This window comes from Raphanus sativus, chromosome 7 (assembly GCF_000801105.2).
Source record: "Raphanus sativus cultivar WK10039 chromosome 7, ASM80110v3, whole genome shotgun sequence".
Classification (NCBI taxonomy): Eukaryota; Viridiplantae; Streptophyta; class Magnoliopsida; order Brassicales; family Brassicaceae; genus Raphanus; species Raphanus sativus.
In genome coordinates this window covers 4179592-4202823 of record NC_079517.1, presented here as the reverse complement: position 1 = coordinate 4202823, position 23232 = coordinate 4179592, and the positions used below count along the sequence as shown (strand labels likewise).

The window sequence follows — 23232 nt, the reverse complement described above, 5'->3', positions numbered from 1 at the left end:
AGTCGGAATACCCAACTATTAAGCCTTTCTCAAATGGAATCACAAAGCTGAGGGTGGAAGTGGTGCTAGCCACAGCGAAGTCAACCTCAGTTAGAGTTAAGGATAAGCTTGGCAATTCGGTCGTAGTATCTGCGGAAATCCTTAAACTCCCACCTCATTGTAATCTTTGTCGGGAGTTTGGACACCTTCCTCTGCGCTGTCCCTTTCCTGGTGCTAAGTCTAAGGCTCCTGCTGATTCGTCAGCCTCTGCTCCCGGTTCTACTTTACCCCCTGAGGGTGAAGGTGACCATCAGCCTGTTATTGAGCCAGTTGCTGCAGATGGGTCTCCACCTGTTCTTGGTTGTGCTCCTGCTCCTATCTTGCCCCCCACTCAGACACCTGAAGAGAGTTCTTCTATCCCTCCGGTTGGACCCGAGCTTCCTCCCTTGCAACCTGTCTCAGTTGACACTCCCTCTGCAGAGCACGCTCAGTCAGCTTCTCCGGCGCCCAGAGACCCCTCTACGTTGTCTGCGAATGAGGGATCCCCTCCTGATCCTGGTGTTATTGATTCTCTTTTACCTGCTGATCACAATCATGATCATTCTGCAGAGGATGATCTTCTGGGTTGGGAAACTGTTAAGCGAAGATCCAGGCGAATCACTCGGGCTGTTCCCTCCACCCCTGCGGTCTCCGCTACTTCCTCTCAGCTTGCTGCGGATGAGGACGTCATAAAAGCGGCGCAGGAGGTTCTCCGACGAAGGTTAGCAGCTGCGGAGCTGATTATTCCTCCAAATGCTTCGGCTTCGGTTAGGAAGAAAGCGAGGCGTGATCATCGTCAGAAAATGCTTTGGCTCTCTTCTTCGGACGAAGCTTTACAAAAGGCAGAAACACTCATCAGTGCTGACGCTGCGGTTGAGGATTCTGATTCTGCTTCGGAACGGTCGCGTTCGCGATCTGTTCCACCCATTTTTAATTAGTGCCTAGGCACACTTTTTGGACCTCTGATGAAGTGCTTTTTTTGGAACGTAAGGGGCCTTAATGGCAATGTGCGTAATACTTCTCTCAGAAGGTGGCTAAATATAAACCGTCCTCTTATTGGCGGCCTTTTGGAAACACGTGTGCAGCGACCAAATATGAGCTCAATAGTTGCTCAAGCTTTTCCTGGTTGGAGATCGGACTCCAACCACTCATCTGATGCAGAAAATGGAAGAATTATCGTTGTTTGGGATCCGAGACTATCGGTCATCACCTACTTTAAGTCTGATCAACTTGTACTTTGTGGTGTCTATGATCCGGTCACTTCTCAATCATTCACTGCTGGCTTTATCTATGCTCGTAATGAAGTTTCAGAACGGAAACCTCTCTGGGACCAAATAAAAAGGTTCTCTCAATCACGGCTCTTCACTTCTTCTCCCTGGATTTTCTTGGGGGACTTCAATCAGATTTTGAGCCTCTCTGAAGCTTACTGTCTATCTCAGGCTCCTATTCCTCTTGACGGAGTTGCGGACTTACAAGATTGTCTTGCTTCCAGCGGATTATTAGATATCGCTAGTCGGGGCTGTGAATTCACTTGGACAAACAAGAGTCCTACTAACCCTAAGGCTCGGAAGTTGGATAGAGCAGTTGTCAACGAGAGATGGCTTGAGACCTTCCCTGACTCTAATGCCTTTTTTGATGTTCCTGGAACATCGGATCATTCACCTTGTTTGATCTCCGTTGCTGCCACCTCTGCGAGACGGGTCTCACGCTTCATCTTTTACTCGATGTTCACTACTCATCCAGACTACTCCACTTTGATCACGTCTGCTTGGAATACGCAAATCGCTCCCTCTGACCCGATGTTCTCTCTCTACCAGCATCTCCGTGCGGCGAAAGAGTGTTGTAAGAGCATTAATAGGACCACTTTCAGTGGAATCCAGAACAGATCTCGACAAGCCCTGGAAGCTTTAGAGTCCATCCAGCAGCAGGTCCTATCTTCTCCCTCTCCGGCACTTTTTGAAGAAGAGAGGAAGTGTCGGGATTATTGGATCTTCATTTCGGCTGCAGAGGAGTCATTTATGAGACAGAAATCTCGTATTCGTTGGCTAGCTGAGGGCGATTTAAACACTAGATTCTTTTTCAGCTCAGTAATTGCTCACCTCTCGAGGAATATTATCTACTTTTTGCTGGATGGCCAGAATCAAAGGATCTCTGATCAGTTTCTAATGAAATCCATGACTCTCAACTTCTACAAATCACTCCTTGGCACCCACTCAATTGGAGTAACGCCTTATTCAGTGGAAGAAATCCAGGAGCTTCACCCTTACAGATGTGCTCCTGATCTCATCAATACCCTCTCAGCCATCCCCTCGGACACTGAGATCAAAGCGGCTGTATTCTCACTGCCTCGAAACAAAGCGCCGGGTCCGGACGGTTTTACGGTGGATTTCTTTATATCTTCTTGGGACCTCGTGGGTCAGGATCTCATCAAGGCTGTTCGTCACTTCTTCAATACTTCAGATATGCTGAGACAGGTTAATGCTACGGTGATTACCCTGATACCGAAGTTTCCAGGCGCATCTTCTCTGAAGGATTTCAGGCCTATTTCTCTATGTAACACGGTCTATAAGGTAATCTCTCGGCTTCTCTCTGCTAGATTGAAACTCCTTGCTCCGTTGGCGATTCAGAACAATCAGGTGGGCTTTGTTAAGGGCAGACTTCTCTGCGAAAATGTCCTACTCGCCTCGGAGCTAGTGAAGGACTTTGATAAACCGGGACCTACTAGAAGAGGTTGTCTTCAGATAGATATCTCCAAGGCTTTTGATAATCTAAATTGGGCCTTTGTCCTCAACATTCTTCAGGCTTTCGGGCTGCCACAAGTCTTCATTGAGTGGATCAGTTCTTGCATCTCAACTCCGCACTACTCCATCTGCTTCAATGGTGAACTTGTGGGTTTTTTCCCTGGCAAAAAGGGGCTAAGGCAAGGAGATCCCTTGTCGTCAACGCTCTTCGTCCTTGCCATGGATATCCTGTCTAAGAATCTAGACAAAGCAGCAAGGTCTCAGCTTTTCATCCCTCATCCGACCTGCTTAAATCCCTTGGTCACTCACCTCAGCTTCGCAGATGACGTTCTCATTTTCTTTGATGGGACGGAGAGTTCCCTCCAAGGAATTCTAAATGTTCTAAATGGGTTTCATAGGGTTTCGGGACTGGCAATTAACCTTGCAAAATCATCTCTCTTTTTGGATGGAAACAACTCTATTCTCACCCAACAGTTGGCGACAAGGTTTCACATATCGCATGGAGCTCTCCCGGTAAAATATCTTGGTCTGCCTCTCCTCCCCCGTAAACCGCAGCCACTGGATTATCAGCCTCTGATTGACAAAGTCTTGGCGAGAATTACTGGCTGGACGGTGCGACACCTCTCCTTTGCAGGTAGACTGCAGCTCATTCAGTCTGTGATTTTGGGTATCATAAACTTCTGGGGGGCTGTTTTCCCGCTCCCAAATGCCTGTCTTGAGAAGCTGGAACAAATCTGTAAGGCGTTTTTGTGGAATGGAGATACCTCTCATGCGCGTGGAGCTAAGGTTTCCTGGGAAACGATCTGCACACCGAAATCAGCAGGGGGCTTAGGCCTGAGGAGACTTGCTGGTGTCATTAATGTGTTTGGCCTGAAACTCATTTGGCTGCTTTTTTCAAAGCAGGGTTCTCTATGGGTTGCTTGGGTGAAGAATAATCTCATCAGAAATAAGATTTTCTGGACTGCAGAGTTCCAAAACTGTGGGAGCTGGATTTGGCGCAAATTGTTAAAGCTGCGCAACATTGCTCGACCTCGTCTTCACTGTCATATTGAATCAGGTCGCGATGCTTCTTTTTGGATTGATAATTGGACAGGTTATGGACCGCTCATCAACTTAACAGGAGATATTGGTCCTATGGTCACCGGAATTTCTTTGAGCTCTTCAGTGGCTAGTGCTGCTTCAAATGGAGGTTGGTCTCTCCCTAGAGGACGTCATCGGGTTGTTCGTCTTCTGCGACAGAAGTTAACGCAAGCCCCACCAGATTCTTCTAACTCTCATCATGACACTTATCACTGGCAGAATGATCCGAATGATGCTCCCGGACTCTTCTTGGCTTCCAGAACCTGGGCTTCTCTTCATCCTTCTCCTCCATCGGTACCCTGGTACAAATCGGTCTGGTTCAAAGACAGAATCCCTAAGCAAGCTTTCATAGTTTGGGTTCTCATGTGGAATAGGTTATCAACCCGAGACAAACTAATCAGTTGGGGTATTTCGGTTCCTCCGGACTGCGTTCTATGTGGGACTTTACATGAAACAAGCTATCATTTATTCTTTGAGTGTGCCTACTCTTTAGAAGTTTGGAACTCCTTCTTTCATCATCCATCATTGTCACCCCCTGTATCTTACACGGCAGCATTGGATTGGCTTCGGAGTTGCTCCTCTAACCCCAAGCTCAAAACAATATGCCACCTTCTTTACCAGTCCACCATCTACACTCTCTGGCGTGAACGAAACTCCCGAATGCATGCAGGTCCCTCAAAGCCTCCTCATGTTATTAGGAAAGACATCATCACTTTGCTGAGAGCAAAGCTTGCGGGCCTAGATCAAGCCGCAGCTCGCTCTCGTGGTCGTCGTCTCACCACAACAGATCAGAGTCAGGATACCTTCTTGTCCAACTGGTTTACGTATATTCAGATATAATTGCATCTTCGGCATCAGATGTTACCGTTCTCAATCATTAAGCTCACACGTGTATTAGCTTTTGTTTTTTTAGCTCTGTTCTATTTATCCCTCTATTTCTATTTCAGTTGGAACTCCTTGTAAAATGATGTCTCATTTGGAGAAGAAGAAATAAGAAAAGGGAATTTCAAAAAAAAAAAAAAAAAAAAAAAAAGTCTAAGAACACGTTTCTCTGACCCTGTGACAAAAAAAAAAACAAAGAACACGTTTCTCTGACCAAAACCGAATATAACCCGAAAGCAATATCTGCATGGGCTCTTGTATGGGCTTCTAAAACGTTAAAAACCATTTAGTTTGTTCACCAACATCATTTTGTATTGGATAAAATATGTAAATTAACAGTTTGGGGTTTTGATTCACAAAAAAAAACAGTTTGGGGGGTTTTAATAAGTCGTTACAAAACCCATTTAGTTTGTTCACCAACATCACTCTGTGTAAATTAACAGTTTGGCCTTATACAATAAACGTGTACCATTTACACTTCAGAGACCCAATCACGTGCTCACACAAATTTCATACATGGCTAATTTGGCGCCAAAATCCGTAAATAATTTTACCTTTCGGTTTCATTTACACCCATTAGGAGCAAACCCGACCCGCCCGCCCGCACCGTCGTACACGACTTCCAGCGTTTGCTGCTGAACGTTCCCAAAGATGGCAGCGTTATTCTCATCGCTATTCCCCGCAAACGCCAAACACACCTGCGACATCTTGAACGCGTACAAAACCCCTCTCGAGCCGAGCTCCACGACGGCGCCACCGCTGAAGCGGAACGAAACCGTCGGGATCGTCACCGTCTTAAGCCCGGTGAGGTCGAAACACGTGTCCAAGATCGAGACGGCCGACGTGTTCTTGTACTGCAACATCTTCGCCTTGAAAGAGCTCCGGAGCGCCGCGTAGGCTCTCGGCGGGAGGCGAGAGATGACGGTTCCGGAGTCGATCAAACCTCCCGGAGTAGAGAACACCGTCGGAGGAATCGCTAGATCCTGACCTCCGACGGAGATTCCGACGATGTCGAGGCCGTAGAAGGATGTGCCGTCCGTGATCGTGGAGATCGGAGTGAATTTAACGGATCTGGAGATTCCGGCGGATCCGAAGGTGAGGTGTCCGGTGTAGCTGGCGGAGGAAGGGAGGCAGTAGGAGAAGATCTTGTTGTAGGTCGACGCCGTCTGCGACGGGAAAGAGAGCTTGTCGCGGCCGAGGCCGAGAAGTCCGGCGACTCCGGTGAAAAGTCCTTGGTTGTTCTCGCCGCAGCCGAAGCTAACGCCGTCGAAGACGTTAGAAGCCGTTAGTGTAAACTTCTCCTTGGCGAGGAATCCAACGGAGAACGATTGATCGCCGTACTGAATACCGTAGACGCAGTTTGAAGCCGAGCATGATCCAGAGTTACCTAAACCAGAACCGGTTAAGATAAACCGGATCATAAATTTAAACCGGATTTACAAAAATTGAGAGATTAACCATCAAACCTGTAGCAGAGGAGAGAGAGCTACACTCAGCCGACGAGCAAGAGACGTTATGGTACGAGGAAGAGGAAGACGGGTTGAAGATTGGTTCTTTTTGGGAATAGCAAGTTCGAACGCATGGCTCGCACTGAATCCACGTCAGATCGCTTCCTGTGTCGAAGATCAGGGACAGATCGTGTTTCGGTGTTCCGATTCCGACAGTCACGACGTAGTTTCCTGTTCCGTAGGTGCTTCCGTCTTTAGCAGGTAGAGCCGTTGACTTGCTTTGCCTGACTCGGTCTGTGAGCTTCTTCGAAAGTTTGGAGTGGATCGAGTTTACGCGCGCTTGGTCCAGTCTAAGAATCTCGGCATGGTCTGGACTCTTGGCTTTGGCACTGGTTATACGTGAGCATGTGCCGTGCCTGTGCGTCACGTGCAGTGAGGACTTTGTATTGGAGGCTGAGTAGATAAGTTCACGTTAGAAACAACAAAAAATGCCCACACATTCTCCAAAAAAAAAAAATATTTTTTCTGGTTGTTGATGTATATTGTTATTCATTTATTATCTATCAAAATAAGATAGAAAAATTGCATGTAATATTCAACTATGGGAGTTTAAACATAGTTGTATTCATATTAATTAATTCAATTAACTAGCTAGCAAAATGTTTATCACAGCTATATGTTTGTGAAGCATAGAAATCTAAGTATCTAAACAAGTATACGTCTACATAAGCTTTATATAATATGGACATCAATAACGTAATAATATTACAAAATAATATATGTTATCTAAGAATTACAAAATAACATATATATATGTGATATATATAGTACGCTCTATATGCTATATTCATCTATCTTATGTATATAACTACAGCACAATGAATAACCAGAAAATGAATTTTACCCCTTGTAGAAAGAACACAAGGTGATGATGGTGAAGGGAAGAGGGAGCTGAGTTGGATAGTATGAGAATTAATCGCCCTCCTCTGTTTTTCATGAGCTCCCTCGCTACAGTCCCAATTGAGGCATACACAAAGGATTATTATGATATTCAAAAAAATCCTATTAAAGCTCATTTTTGCTCTCTTCTTCTCCCTCACAATATTAGAAGTGTCACTCAATATCATGATAATGGCTGGTCCTTTATAACCACTCTTCTTTGCTCATGAAAGTCCCTAGTGGAGGTTGCAAAACGTAAGAAGCAATCCAGTCATCCACATTCTTCATTTAGGGGAGCCTACTCCATTTGTTTTATGAACCAATCAGACGGCGACACATCAGCTGACAAAGGAGTATTATTGTTATTTTATGTTTGCTTAGATTATCTAATATATTAAAACTGAAGTACAAATATTACTTACCCCTTAGAGTTGCACAAAAATTACAATAGCATGCCACTCCTTTTAATTAAAGATTATTCAATTAAATATAATACATACCCAAATAATATTTATTATCTTGCCACAAAAATCCAAAACGTGATTCTCTAACATATATTTCGCTTTAATTAACTAAATTGCCATATAAATCAAAAACGTATTTATTAACTTGCCATATATTTCTCTATTATTAAAACTATATTGCCATGTTAATCTAAAACATGATTAATAATTTATTCTCATCAAAATAAACTATTTTGCCATTTTTATTATCCAAATATATAGATCATGTAGATTCTATGTGTGATTACTCACAATAACTAAATTGAAAAAATATTATAATTTTGTATATGAGTAACATAAATTTGACATAAACGAAAAGTTTTGAATAAAATTTTGTATTACTAGCTGTTTTATACGAAATAAAAACATTTCATACACATATTAATATATAAAATCAATATGACTCCTTTTAATATTTAATAAATATTGAACATATACTTTTGTCAAAAAATAAGTTGTCCATTTATAGTATAGATATAATTACTAATTTTAACATTTAAAATAGAGAAATTTTCTATATTAATTTAGATTTATATATTAAAAACCACTGGATAGAAGAGTTTTTTTTACCTTTTTTAAACAATATTCTCTGAAACGTCTTTTAATCATTTTTTTTCTTTGAAAACATTTTGGTGATAAAAACTTAAAAAATGATATTGAGAGAATTACCCTTTTAAATATTAGGGGTTGAAAACAATATAAAATTAGTAGAAAAAAAACAATAATAAATATTTGAATGTATTAGTAATCATTTGTTTGTGATATAAATACATTCAATACTATAATAATCAAACAATAATCTAATATCGTTTGATCACAGTTAATAAAATCCAATAATTACCGATGGTTTATCAGATAACAATGATTTTATAAATTAAAATAAATAGCCCTGTTGGCGTGTATGTCAAACTTTAGACATGTCTTTATTAAAAAAATAAAAAAAAATCAGATATGAACTTTATATATATATATATATATATATTTAAATCAAAATATTTGGAATCTAATTTAATAAAACTTAAAAGTATATCTAAATCTCTAATATTTACATTTTTACTGTTTAATATATCAAAATAATTGAATTAAAGTCTGCAGAACGTAAAAACAAAATTTTTAATAATTTGAAAGCTAAGCGCATTGAACATGATACAAAAATGTCAAAAGAAAATAACATATTAATCTACAACATGAACACAAAATGAAGTTGACAACATTATCAGAAATTAGAATATATAAGAACCAAAAATAAATACCCGTGCGGGCGCACGGGTCAAAGCTCTAGTATATTATTAAAATAGAAGTACAAATATAAATTCACCCTAAGATTTACTACTTATTTACAATAGAATGCCACTAAACATTAAATAATTCTAAATTTAAGTTATCAACTAGATTTTGATCCGCGCTTTCAAAGCGCGGGTTTATTTTCCTTTATTTTTTTTAATTATAGCGCGGATTTATTTTCTTTTATTTTTTTCAAATTGACAAATATTTAGTAAATGTCATATTTTCATATATTTGTTTTTTTATAAAAGACTTAAGCTTTTTATTTTTCTTTATCGTGTTTCATTTTAAATGAGTATAGGCCTGAGCACAATATCCGGATCCGAAGAACCAACCTGAAACTGACCCGAAAATCAGGGTTCTAAACCCGATCAGGCCCAGGGTAAATATCCGAATGAGTTCTAAATTGCTATATCCGAAGAACCGGTCCCGAACCCGACCCGAACCGAGAACCGAATGAGTACCCGAAAAAATCTGAAATGTGAATATATATCTAAAAATCTATGTTATAATTATAATTATAATTATTTTAATATTTTAAATTAATATTATAAGTTAAATATAGTAGTTATTTTCAATACTTTTGAGTATTTTTGGATAAAATATGATAGTTTAGATAAAAGTTTATCCAAAAAAACTGTATAGATGGATATTTTTGGTTATTTTTTGGTTACTTTTGAGTAATTTGGATACAAAAATTTGAACCGAATTGGATACTTTGGTTACTTTGAGTACAAATAACCAAACCTGTTTTAGATACTTTGGTTATTTGGTTATTTTCAGGTTCTTATGCATGAGAACAGAACCCACCCGGAAAGATCCGACTCGAACCCGACCCGAAATTTTATAATATCTGAATGGAGTTTAATTTCAAAACCCGAAAAACCTGATACCTGGCAAAACCGATCCGTATCCGAATGGGTACCCGAACGTTCAGGTCTAATGAGTATTTATGTTTAGAAAATTAAAGTTTATTTTTAATGAACTAAGTTGGTATAACTTAATTTTATTATGTTGTTAATTTTTAAAATAAAAAAATTATATACTCTTAATAAAGATTTATACTTTTCAATGAAAAAATTCAAAATTTTTTATGAATGCTTAAGTTATATTAAATAGAAAAACATAATAATTAAGTGATTAATTTTTTTACACTACACAAAATATTAAGAATGGTTGAAAATAAATTATTTGAACTTGGAGGAAAAAATAAGAATTGGATATGATTTCTTGATCGGCCCAAATGGCCCAAAAAAAGATCTGATGTGGGGAGTGAGCTGGATAAAAAAAATGACCCAATATAGATATATTATTAACATTACTTGATTGCCATTAATGAAATATGCAATGTTAAAAATAAAAGGGTATTTTTAGTAAAAAAACCCAATAGGATCCTGCTTTAATAGTATAGATGTATTTTCCCAACTTAATTAAATCATTTCTTAAATAAATTTTATCTTAATTTTTGTGTTCAAAATATTTTCTAAACGATTTAGCTAAATTATAGGAATATTAATGTTTGAAAACGAATTTTAGCAATATTATGTAATATTTTTCAAGTATCATATAATCCCACAAATTTAACTTGTAATGATTAAAATATATGTATTTCAAATATTTCAAAAATATAAGTTTAACCATTACGGGTATCATTAATTATTTTCAACAATGAAATCTATTTATGCTAAGATTTAAATATTTTTGTATTATTTTTAGAACAATATGAAATGTTTATAACTAAATATTCATATTTTAATATATCTAAATCTCGCCTAAAATATATTTATTTTGATTTTTTTCTTAAATATATGTTTAACCATTTCAGTTACTATTAATTATTTTCAACAATAAAATTTATCTTTACTAAGATTTAAATATTTTTGAATTACTTATAGATCAATATTTAATGTTTATAACTGAATATTTCTTTTTCGATATATCTAAATCTCACCATATGACATATATCTCATCAAAATATTTAAAATATTATTACATTTGGAAATTAATTTCGTGTTAAAGAACATATTATTGTATATATGGATCGGTCAATATTTGTTGCAGGTTAAGTATGGCGTACGGTTTAATATTTTCTACAACATGTAAAAAGTTTAAGCTCTCAATATTTTTTATGGCATAAGGATCAATATTTTTTACAACATGAATAAACATTTTAAAATATGGTAACAATTAAATTATATATATAAACGAAAATAAGTACTCGCACGGATGTGCGGTCAAAGCTATAGTAATACTAAATTTAAAATCTCAACAGAATTGAACTCATTAAGTTATCCTAAATTTCAAATTACTAAAATTTGTTAATCTTGGAAAAATATACATTTATGATTAATGTTAGATTTGTTTTCTTATGTGAGAGAAAAAAAAATCAAGACATCTACTTGTACTTTCAAACACGGTGTAATGGTCTTCTTATTATTACATCACTGGATCAAAGAAAAGTCTCGCTCCCGGCGTGAATACCCTTTTAAGCCGGCGAAGATTCATCGAGAAATTTTCAGATCGGACGAAAGGAACATAGGTCAATGAAGAACAGATTGAAGAGCTACAAGAGAAAGAAGCTAGGGTTAGCCACAGTCATCGTCTTCTGTTCCCTCTGTTTCCTCATCGGCTTCTACGCTTCAGCTCTACTCTCTCAGGTGCTGATCTGCCTCTCTCAAGATGCGATTAGATCTTAGTGACTGACTAATCTAGGGTTTCGTGTTTTTTTTTTTTGGTGGCAGAATGTGCCTGGAGTAAGACCCAGGTTGAGAATGGTGGAGATGGTGGAGAACGGTGGAGGAGAAGGTTCCTCGATGCCTCATGGTGTTAGTGGAGATGAATCCGTTGGGTCGATTCCGTTTCAGGTGTGATCTTTTTGTTACTATTTTTAGTGTTTAGACTCTTAAAAAAGTTGCAATCTTTGATCTAATTAAAACTCTGTTTTCTGGCTCATTGACACTTGTTGAATCTTTCGTTTTTGCAACTGAGCTAGATGGATAAGTTAAGTGTAAAGTTGCAATCTTTCATTGGATCAAACTCTGTTTTCTGGCTGATTATGAGTGTGAGGTCATTGGGGTTTTCTAACATTTGGTCAACTGAATCGATTAAGTGTAAAGTTATGATCTTTGATCGAATCTGACTCTGTTTTCTTGGCTGATTATGAGTGTGAGGTCATTGGGTGTTTAGCAACTGATTCAATTACTTAAAGTTGCGATCTTTGATCAAATGAAACTCTGTTTCTGGCTGATCATGAAAATGAGATCATTGGGTTCTCTAACATTGGTCAACTGAATTGATTATTTAAGTGCAAAGTTGCGATCTTTGATGGAGTTAAACTTTATTTCTGAGTGTGAGATCAGGATCATTGGGTTTTGTAACATTGGTCAAACTAGATAAAGTAGAGAGGTTTGGTGTTTCATCTAATATTTTGGATCATCTTTGGTTTTAAAAATGGTGCAGGTACTGAGTTGGAAACCGAGGGCTTTATATTTTCCGAATTTCGCAACTGCAGAACAATGCCAAGCTATTATTGAGAGAGCAAAGGTTAATCTGAAACCTTCTGCTTTGGCTCTCCGGCTAGGAGAGACTGCTGAGAGCACTCAGGGCACTAGAACAAGGTCCTCTTGTTTCTTCTACTCTCATGTTACCATTTTTCTTTCTGCAGAAAAGAGTCATCTTTGATTTTCTTCAATCAAGCATCCTTTTCTGGTGTCTTGTTGTTACAGCTCAGGAACTTTTGTTAGTGCTTCAGAAGAGAGTTCTGGTGCTTTGGAGTTTGTTGAAAAGAAAATCGCAAAAGCTACGATGATCCCAAGGACTCATGGAGAGGTCATTTGTTTTTTTTTAATCATGATAGATTGCAAAATCTTGCAAGCTGCCTGGTTTCAAGCTGAATTTAATAATATCCACATTTTGATAAAGAGTGACAAGAGACTTGATGTTTTTTTTTCTTGGCAGGCATTCAATATTTTAAGGTATGAGCTTGGGCAAAAGTATGATTCCCACTATGATGTTTTCAACCCTACAGAATACGGACCACAAAAAAGCCAAAGGGTAACATCAATCCTTTTTATCTCTCAGTCTTATTTTTATAGAATTCTTTTGAACCTGAGATCTTTATTTGCTTTTTATATGCAGATTGCTTCCTTCCTGCTCTACTTATCTGATGTAGAAGAAGGTGGTGAAACAATGTTCCCATTTGAGGTCAGTCTACAATACATCATTGCATATATATATACACAACACAATTTCTTTTTTTTTAAGTTTTGGTTACTTAATTCAAACGGTTTTGATTGCCAGAACGGTGCTAATATGGGCGCTGGATATGATTACAAGCAATGTATTGGGCTAAAAGTAAAACCTCGGAAAGGAGATGGTCTTCTTTTTTATTCAGTGTTTCCTAATGGCACAATTGATCAGGTAAACAAAGTTTCTTACTCTAGTTCCGTGGTTCATGCTAGCTCATTGCCTACGTGGTTGTAATGCTTTTTGCAGACTTCGCTTCACGGGAGTTGCCCGGTGACCAAAGGAGAGAAATGGGTAGCGACCAAATGGATTAGAGATCAAGACCAAGAAGACTAAAAGCATTTCATCTTTTACATATGTGTATCTCTCACAGCTTCTATCTTTTGCCTGAAAAAAAAGTTATTGATCTGTTATGTACAGTTTATTCAACAAGACAGTGTAACTATTGGGGTTATTTATATACAATGTGACGCAGTCCTATATCATAATGTTAACAAATGTGGATCTTGCGCGCTTAGGATTTAACTCGGGGAGTTTATTTAGGTGAAAATATAAGGTTCTTAGGGAGTAAAACAAATATATGTTACTTTAAAACATCTACTTAAGAGAACTTTAAGGTTCAGGAGTCAGGACTTGAGGTAGACCCCAGTGAAATGTTATTTGTAGTAACCCAAACTATGGCGTTTCTGCCAACTGTTTTCTCATCCAAAGCATGCAAACATATCTTCTCCAGAAGTATGGGCTACTCTTCTCCAAGAATCTCTGGATACCAGCACGAAAATCAGACATGGATACACATGAACAAAGCAAAGCCTTTTTGCGTTGCTGTGCATAGCCGTATTACACGGTTAGGCACGTTTTGCCAACCGATGGTCTTGATCGAGAACTTGTCACGCTCAGACATGGTAATCCTCAAGGCAAAGTATGTTCCGAGCTAATACTCTTGCTTATTAAATAATCAATTTTTATTTGTAAAATTACTGGTGCTTCCTGGTTAAAACAAACAGATTAAGGCAGCTCGATTCGATAAAGAGAGCAATACTCAACAACCCAATACTATTAGATAGGCAAATAGTAGAACCAAAATATCGGATTAAGACAAAAGGAAGCTAAGAGGTTCAACAACGGCTCAAAAGCCTTTTTATCGAAATCAATAAAAAACATTAAATAAGATCCATTAATAAAAGTCTCCAAAAACTCAAGAACCCAAACGACTCGTGCATAAAACAACACCGGATCTTCTTTTAACGGTACTGCAAAGAGGAGAAACATAACACAATTAGTTATTACTTCCATGCAAGTGATCATCCTATGGAGTCATTTCATAACATATTTTTACCTTAATGAATCCGATTTCCTTGGCGTTGCTGCGGAAGCACTGTCTACAGCAGTTGAGACCATACTTCCTGATCAACCCATGGGAGTTTCCGCACACACGGCTAAATCAAAATTTCGATTTTTTAGTTAGATATCATCAACATATACTACGATTACAATCAAGATAACATTTTTATAACATTACAGTTAACCATTCAAGCAAAAAAAATTGCATCTTCTGTCTAACTATAAATGTTAAACCATTTCCTTTTTTTTTTTTTTGCTTAAAATGTTAAAACCATTTTTAAGGTTATGAAACAGATCAACATGGATTTGCTTCCGACAAGGAAGCGTTTTGTAATTTACACATCAAAATCTGTCGGAGGTGAAACAGTGTGGCAAGACAAACACGAATCAAAAGACATTCGAGTCGTTTTGTTTCTCCAGACTAAACAACAGATCAAAGAAGGACGAAAATGAGAGAGAGGAGATGAAGATGGAAATTACCAGGTGCGGGAACCAGGCCCGTATTTCTTGGGATGAGAGTTCCAAATCGCAGCGAAACCCATATTATTATCTTCAAATGCGAAGCTAGAAGACGAAGACGAAGACGAAGAGAAACGGCGTGAAAACACACTACTATTTTCTTTTTGGAAAACCCTAATAGCTAATGACGCACACGTGTGGAAAACCCTACTATTTTCTTTCGATGATCAATTTATTTAATTATAGTAAGCCCAAAATAAAAAAAGGTTGATTAAACGATGGGCCTTGTTATACAAGCCCAATAACAAATTTGAAAACTGTTTCTTTTTAGCATCGAAATTTGAAAACCATAGGTAAAAAAATAGGGAATTCAGCCAAAAAAATCTTCAACTTTTTTGAAATTACTAAAAGAATCATGTACACTTACCTGGTCGATAAAAACCTAAATTTTTGTTGGCTTATTTAAATAATTTAGAAACTTACGGTTGACACACCATTACACAAGAGTTAAGACCGTGTTAACTGTTGGCGTTGTTTTGAATCTAGGTTGTTTAGATCAAATGGCAATGTATTTTACCACTAGGTTAGTGGTCCATTCAATGTATGTACTAACACATTTACTTTTATTTGGTACTGATTTTGAATATAAAAAAATTATCTAAAAATTTAAAAGGTCTTTAAAATTCCAAAAATATGAAAATAAATAATTTTTTATAAAATTAGTTTTGAAACTAAAAGTAAAAATTTTATTTTATTTTTTCTTTAAAAAATCAAAAATCTATCAACATTTTCATTTTTAAAAACAAATTCCAAAAAAAAAGAAAATTTTCATTTTTCAGATAAAAAACGAAAAATAAAAAAATATCAAAAGTTATAAAAAATTTGAATATGAAAATAATCAGAATCTATTAAAAATAATTTTTTTTTTTTATAAAAGATGCAAAAAAGAAATTTTTCATTTTTTCAAATTATAAAAAGAAAAATTGAAAAAAAATTCGAAAAAATTGAAAAAGAGGCATAAAATATTTCATATAATCAGAAACTATAAAAAAATTAAAATAGTAATAATGTTTTTTATATATATATTTTCTGATTATATGTTTTCAGATTCAAAATATTTTATAACTTTTTTGGAATATTTTTTCGTTTTTTTTTATTTTTTCAAAAAAAAATTATAATCTGAAAATGAACTTTTTTTTTGGAATTATTTTTTCAGTTTTAGAAATTTTAAAGATCTTTTTTAGTTTTTAGATAATTTTTTTTATATTCAAAATCAGTACCAAATAAAAGTAAATGTGTTAGTACATACAATGAATGTACTAGTGGTAAAGTACCTTGCCATTTTATCTAAACAACTTGGGTTCATATCCAGTGATCTACTTGATTTTATTTTCAAATCATGTAAAACGACGTCGTTTCATCTCATTTCAAAACGACGTCGATGTTATTTTTTCTGTTAAATTTGCTGACGACGTGCTAAATTGACAAGTCATTGAAAACATTATTAATTCATTTTAAATTCAATGAAAAATTTGTGTTTTTTTTTGTCAGCCCTAAAGTTCATGTTTCTTTTGGCAATTCACAAAAAGTTCAAGATTTTTTTGGCCGAATTCCCGTAAAAAATATCATTCAATTCAGTAAAATTGAATAATTTTTTTTCTCAGCTGTTTAAAAGTTTAAACTATAAATATATTAAAAAGTACCTCTAACCAAAGTCAATTATAATTTAAAAGAAGATGAAAAGCCAAAGTCAACTGTAATTTAATAATTTACAAAAATACTACTGTATATCACAATATTTATAGAATTAGTTGGTGAGGTATATCCAGTGTAAACCGTCTTATTTTTAATAGATACAGGTTTCAATGTATTTGATCAATTCAGAAATAAGTCTGATAATTTATAAAAGAATAATCTGTCAAGTTCTCGAAAAGTATTGTTAAAAATATTTATTTAGAGGTTTTTTATATGAAAAGAAAATAGTAAACTTGTGCCAAAGATAGTGAATCGGATTGACCTAAAGCTTTTGAGAAAGGTGGATATAGGGTGTGACAGTATAGTCACTTTAGAGTAAATAATATGTTAAAGCAAAATTATTTTACTCTTGACTTCAGCTGAAAAGCCACCAATCATTAACGCTGAATTTTCCTCTTAGTTTTGCTAGAGAAATACATTAACGCTGAATTTTGTTTCTCTCTCCCTTTTCCACATACTTCACTTTCCATTCATTTTCACTTTTCTATTTATTCCACTTTTTCTCCCATATGAACCAATCACAAGTCACAACCATATTCATCTTTCCATGGTGTGACCAGACATGAACGATTGGATCTCAGTTCCGGCCATTAAACGAAACGGACAAAAACACTTGGATATATGTAAGTTGCAGATATATTAACTAACTACATTATAAGAAATTAGATCTTCTGGTCTTTGATTTGATCAAAATCTATTCTAATGTATATTTTCATTTCTTTATTTTCGGTCATAATGTGTCCATTAAATAATGTGAAGTGTTGTTGCCTATAGACTATTGTTTTTGTATACATTTTTTGTCCTACATCAATTAATGCACCAAACGTCCAAGTTCAATGAAAAGAAAAACACGAATGGACGAGGCGGACGCAAACCGTAGCAAACGTTTTAATAAGATAGATTAGAGATTCTGTAATAATCGTATGAGGCGGAGGCAGGAATTTGTTTGAGAGGGGTCAATGTGATAACATATGTATTTTATAGGGGTCATCGAGTTAAATTCATCAAATTTTTCTATGAAATGCAACTAAAATTGTTTTTTCTACAAAAATCACATGGGTCATGTGACCCCCATGGTATAGCACTGGCTCCGCCAATTCGTATCGTTAAGTATAATCAAATCAGGAAGCCATATTGAAAGAAGAATAGAGTAAGAATTTAGAAAACTGTATTAATAGAGGCCAATAACTATATAATTAACGAATAAAAACTTTCCCTTCAACTACCAATCGTCAGCCGAATCAAATTTAATTAAGACAATCAAATAATTGCCCTTGTATAATAATCTTTTTTTTTGTTCAAATCCCTTGTATAATATGCTATGTACTTTACATTACTAACTTTTTTTTAAAACGCGATTTAGAGGTCATTGATTACAAATTAGCTGTTTCTCGGCATCTACTATATTAATTTAGGGTCTGTTTTTTTATCTACCGATTAAGGTTGTTAGACACTTTTGGACCTTTTTTAGAATTAGATAATCCTAACAACCAAACACCTAAAATATTTCGATTATTTGTATTACATCTACTATATTATATTCGATTTTTGTATTATGTTTAGATGAGATTCTTTACTCTAGAATCTAATAATCCTATCATCCAAACACTTTCAATATTACGATCATTTGTATTATTTCCACTTTTTGGACATTCTCTAAACTCTGATAAACCTATCATCCAATCATTTAAAATATCACAATCTACATACCTTATACTAAATCAACTATATAATTTGCTTCTCTTGCCAGTTTCCACGTTCTGCATCTCCCACCAACTCAGTTCATATTTTGACTGCTACACCAATTCTGGTCATATTGTGACTACTTTCATCACTCAATAAGTTGTCATTGCACTCATAAATCTCCACCTGCCACACCAACTCATTTCATATTTATAAAACTTTCATCATTCCAAAATTGACACAACGTATATAATTACATGACTTTTCTGCAATGCACCAATCCATTGAGTAATCAGTACAAAGAAGATTTTTAATCATAAGCCACAACCTCATCTATGTTCACTTCATTTCACGATACTTATATGTATCAATAAAACAAAATCATTTATATTTCTTTTATAAATGATTAAAAATCTTCTAATGTGAAAGTAGAAGATTAATTTTTGAATGATTAATTTAAATATATATAAATATTTTATAAATGATACTTCTTTTATATATATAAATATTTTAAAAATAATGTTCATTTGTACTTTTTGATAATTATACAGTTTTATATCAAATTTTATTAATTTTATACAAACTAATTTAATATATTTTAACCAAAATAAATAGATAAAAATATTTAACATTATGTTTTAAATATATACATATCTATTTTTAAGTATAATTTAAAATAAATAATTTTTATTTTATCTTAGTTTTATATTTAAAATATTTTAAAATTTAAAAATTTGTTTAGAAAACCACCTTTTGTCATGGTAGAGGAAAACAACTAATCTAAACTATTAATGCCGAAGTATAAATAGTATTTACCCCTTAGAGTTGCACAAAAATTACATAATCATGCCACTATCATCAAAACGACGTAGTTTTATTTATTTCTTTTAAACTTTTGTTGCTCTAAATTGGGCTTACGAATTGTTAATGGCCCAGATTATTAATGTTAAATTTTGAATTTTACCAAACCCAACACAGAAAATCAAAACGTGTTGTTTCAAAATCTACTGACCCCTTTGCAAACCAATCCATTCAAATACAATTACAAAATGTTCTTCGTATCAAAAAGTTTCTACACCATTATACACGTTTTGTATTACATATGCATGATATAAACAGAGTATAATATTCTTTATGACTATGTTGACCAACATTTTGTATAATAATTTTATAAATGTACAGTTTGATATTTTTATGGTTTAGATTTTGGTTCGCAATATCAAATATTTATTATTGTTTGTCAATTTGTTATATTTTTGTATGCGTATAATATGCTCCTTAAATATCGTATTATTTTAGATTTTGCATATAAAATTGTACCTAATTAGACTTTTTTCCTTCAATATATTTGCATGATAACATTTTAATTTTGAAAAATTACATAAAATTTTTAAAATCATTAAATTGAAAACTACATAAAATTTTGAAACATTGTCGTATAACTAAAAATTATATAATTATAAATAAAATAAATAATATTTTATAAAATTTAAAATATTATTATAGTTTTATTTCTACTATTATATTATTTATTGTTATAATGATGATTTATGAGGTAAACCTATATATTCCAAAATAAAATTAAATAATACTTTAAAAATGGTAAAATATTATTATATTTCTATTTATATTGTTGTATTACTCATTTTAAGTTAACGATAATTCACCTTAATTTATATATATATATATATATATATATATATATATATATCTGTGTGTATACACAAATGAACAACTAAAACAAATGAAAATTTAAAACAAATAATGCAGTTGATGCTTATAAACTATAAATTCATATTAAATACTGGTAAGTGGTAAAATATATACATTAAGAAAATTTAGACAATTAACAAATTTTTTCTGTTTCTTTCGCGGGCAAATTTTTTCTACTGGGCTTCGCATATACTTTTCCTTTCAAACTTTAACAAATCGGGCCTATTTGTGTGGATGGAGTTTCGTAAAACAATTTTCATAACAACTTTTTTTTGTACATTTCCATTAATTTTTAATTTTTTAAAATCCTGTAATTAAAAATTTAAAATATTTAAACTTACATAACTAACTTATAATAAAATTGAGTTAAAAAACCCAAAATAATATATTGATACTAATAAAATGGATATTTATATATTTTAAAATTTTATAATCAGATACTCAACAAACCGAACGAAATACACCAATATCAAAAATCAACAAATATGAAAGCCATCAAATTTATGTTTAACATTTAATCATTCCAAACATACATCCGCGCGGGTGCGCGGGTCCAAAATCTAGTTATTGTTATTTTGTGTGTTTCTTTTCTCTTTCACACCGATTTTAGCACAATCAAAGGAGTGTTATTCCACTCAACTATTCATTAGGTTGTGTATTAAGTAGATGTCAAATTATGCATGGCTGTAAGACCATGACTAACGGGGTTCTTAGGGATGGAGTTTTTAGCGGAATTTAAGAACCAATTTTTTAAATTTTTTTTAAGAATCCCCATTAATCATGCTCTAAAATACTTATAAATTAGTTTGTGATATAAAATAAAGTTTAAACTATTTTAAAAATGTCCAGTGATAACATATGTATAGAATTTTTCATTGAGTGATTTTAGTTTTCATTGGCCAAATAATGGAAGAGTCAATTCATAACTTCTTATTGCTAAAGTCTTCTTAATTAAATGAAAGCAATAATTAAGGTTGCTTTACATTCAATGAATTTAAAGTAATGAAGAAGTAGTATCCAACAAAATGGACACAGTTTATTCAAGCGAATATTTCACATATTCCATCGCTTGATTCTAGCTAACTTATACATGTGAGTAACTTACCATATGCTTGTAATTAATTGCGTACACAGGTGTTGCTTCACGTAATCAATCTCAACGATATTAATTATACTATAATCTTTAACAACCATTTGATAGATTTAAATAGTCTTTACATGAACGTGTATAACGTACACTAGCATACATACTACATAGCTATCAAAAAGGTTGAATCCACTTTAATCATATTTGCAATTCCTTAGAAAGAAGATGAATAGATGTGATCAGCTGATTGTAATTTGGAACCGAAAACATCCATGTATGATTGAGATGATAAGTCCACAAGAACATCAATTAAGTGCATGTGTGGGCCTCGTTGCGTTCTGCGGAAAATAATACTAATATTAGGGGTGGGCATTTTATCCGTGAAATTTGATTCGATTCGTTATCCGTTGCTATTCGATCCGAAAATTCCGAATATCCGTAAGCTTTCGAAGTAAAGCAAATACTAAAATTCAATATCCGTTAATATCGAAGCAAATCACAAATATTAAAATTTTGGGAATCGAATATCCGATCCGATCCGTCAATATATAAATACATGTATATTTTGATTATATTTAAAATTTTAAATGTATAAAATTATTATTCTAATATATGATTTGACAGATTCTATTCACATTATTACTTATATAAAAGTATTACATAAAAGGAAAAAAATATTTATGACAATTATATTTTTTTCTTAAGTTTTTTGTTATTATAACTGTTAATTAAGTTTAAAATTTTACAAAATATGTAGATTCACTATATCTTTTAATTTATATCTTTTATATCATGCAAAAAAAAATATTTTCCAAAAAAAAATTGTATCAAATTTTTAAGATTATTTGTATTAATCAAAACAAATGAGATATCCGTAAGTATCCGCAAATATCCGCAAATATCTATTTATTTTACGGATATCCGTTTTTCCGAATATCCGTATTTTTCCGAATCAAAACAAATCGGAAAAATTAGATATCCGTAACATTCGAAGCAAATCGCAAATACCTTAAAAACCCGGATATCTGATCCGTGCCCAGGCCTAACTAATATGATAAGTGTAATGATTTACGAGTGGGAACAAAAGATAAAGATTCTTCATAAAGAATCTTAATGTAGAGGAAGTGGGAGAAAGCTGGAATCTGAATCATAATTTCTAGAAACTTAGAAAAAGTGATTAATCGCTTAATTATATGCCTTTTGAAAGCTCGAGAGCCGTCCAAACTCTATATTTTTCACAGAAAATTCAACACTTCTCCAGGCTGACCGTTCAAAGAAATTCAACGGTTTACAAATTTGTCTATTCGCAGAAACTATTTACGGTGTGCTACATGTATTTAGAAATGGTAAACAGGTTGTTCCGTCCTGTACCACAATGGACTTGTCTAAGTGGGTTATACCGGATCAGGTCCGTGAAGGTCATTGTTTTCCAAAATAGCTGACCAAACCCGCCTTGTAAAAAATATAGGCCTTTGCGGATCGATTTGCAAGACATGAAATTACATACAAACATACGCGTCTGGATCAGAGGCGGATGTAGACCAATATTTTGAGGGGATCATATGGTATATTTTCATCATGTTTAATTTTCTAAATGAAGACATTACAAAATGTTAATGTAAATTAGTGAAGGAAAACAGAAAAAGAGATGGGGTCACATGACACCACAAGTCTCTATGTGCATCCGCCCCTGGTCTGGATGCTTCGAGACATAATTCAAATCATAGATCCAGGACGAAGGGAAACGAGTCATATCCTCGGAGGTCGCATCATCATCGCCAGAACTACATCTGTTGGAGAAAGTGGCCATCAACAAAGCTCATCACTTTTTAGCTGCTGCAGGTAGAGGCGTGAAGACCAGAACCACTGTCAGAATTGAACTCTTTATCGTTGGAGGTCCTACGATTTTGTCAGTGGAGAAAGAACTGAATCACCTTTTCATTCTTACCCTCTCACATTTTTTGGGTGGAAAGTGAAGTGAAAAAATAACATTTGCGGACCTTTGTTCTCCTGCATGACCTGCTTTGGTCCATCCCGTGAAAGGTTCATCT

The 23232-nt window shown here is 34.4% G+C and overlaps 3 protein-coding genes across 4 annotated transcripts; 1 reads left to right on the top strand and 2 right to left on the bottom strand.

The window, feature by feature from the left end:
* Positions 1-5151: 5151 nt before the first annotated feature.
* On the bottom strand, positions 5152-7336 carry LOC108814766 (aspartyl protease family protein At5g10770). Its single transcript, XM_018587391.2, has 3 exons — positions 7074-7336; positions 6188-6622; positions 5152-6108 (listed from the first exon to the last, which is right to left on the bottom strand). The coding sequence occupies exons 1-3, from the start codon at positions 7294-7296 to the stop codon at positions 5285-5287; spliced, it is 1482 nt and encodes a 493-aa protein (XP_018442893.1). The 5' UTR covers positions 7297-7336; the 3' UTR covers positions 5152-5284.
* Positions 7337-11309: 3973 nt separating this feature from the next.
* Positions 11310-13620, top strand: LOC108814670 (probable prolyl 4-hydroxylase 9). Its single transcript, XM_018587284.2, has 8 exons — positions 11310-11552; positions 11637-11759; positions 12355-12512; positions 12621-12723; positions 12853-12948; positions 13033-13098; positions 13195-13314; positions 13390-13620. Exons 1-8 carry the CDS (start codon positions 11439-11441, stop codon positions 13474-13476), a joined length of 867 nt encoding a protein of 288 aa, XP_018442786.1. The 5' UTR covers positions 11310-11438; the 3' UTR covers positions 13477-13620.
* A 467-nt stretch (positions 13621-14087) lies between these two features.
* Positions 14088-15151, bottom strand: LOC108815981 (40S ribosomal protein S29). Of its 2 annotated transcripts, XR_008937010.1 has the most exons (4): positions 14965-15151; positions 14480-14579; positions 14274-14393; positions 14088-14186 (listed from the first exon to the last, which is right to left on the bottom strand). XR_008937010.1 is itself a non-coding variant. In XM_018588532.2 (3 exons), the coding sequence occupies exons 1-3, from the start codon at positions 15024-15026 to the stop codon at positions 14385-14387; spliced, it is 171 nt and encodes a 56-aa protein (XP_018444034.1). In that variant the 5' UTR covers positions 15027-15151; the 3' UTR covers positions 14213-14384. The 2 variants fall into 2 exon arrangements, 1 of the variants encoding a protein (XP_018444034.1); XM_018588532.2 differs by lacking the exon at positions 14088-14186 and having other exon boundaries at positions 14213-14393.
* Between the last annotated feature and the right edge of the window lie 8081 nt (positions 15152-23232).

Excerpts from the sequence above, each read along its gene's own strand:
- LOC108814766 (XM_018587391.2), bottom strand. The coding sequence starts at position 7,296 with ATGATATTGAGTGACACTTCTAATATTGTGAGGGAGAAGAAGAGAGCA. Across the intron at positions 6,623-7,073 it reads TTGTGTTCTTTCTACAAGGG|CCTCCAATACAAAGTCCTCA; the intron begins GTAAAATTCATT and ends TTATCTACTCAG. Across the intron at positions 6,109-6,187 it reads CTCTCTCTCCTCTGCTACAG|GTAACTCTGGATCATGCTCG; the intron begins GTTTGATGGTTA and ends GTTCTGGTTTAG.
- LOC108814670 (XM_018587284.2), top strand. The coding sequence starts at position 11,439 with ATGAAGAACAGATTGAAGAGCTACAAGAGAAAGAAGCTAGGGTTAGCC. Across the intron at positions 11,760-12,354 it reads TTGGGTCGATTCCGTTTCAG|GTACTGAGTTGGAAACCGAG; the intron begins GTGTGATCTTTT and ends AAAATGGTGCAG. Across the intron at positions 12,513-12,620 it reads ACTCAGGGCACTAGAACAAG|CTCAGGAACTTTTGTTAGTG; the intron begins GTCCTCTTGTTT and ends TTGTTGTTACAG.
- LOC108815981 (XM_018588532.2), bottom strand. The coding sequence starts at position 15,026 with ATGGGTTTCGCTGCGATTTGGAACTCTCATCCCAAGAAATACGGGCCT. Across the intron at positions 14,580-14,964 it reads GGGCCTGGTTCCCGCACCTG|CCGTGTGTGCGGAAACTCCC; the intron begins GTAATTTCCATC and ends ATTTTGATTTAG.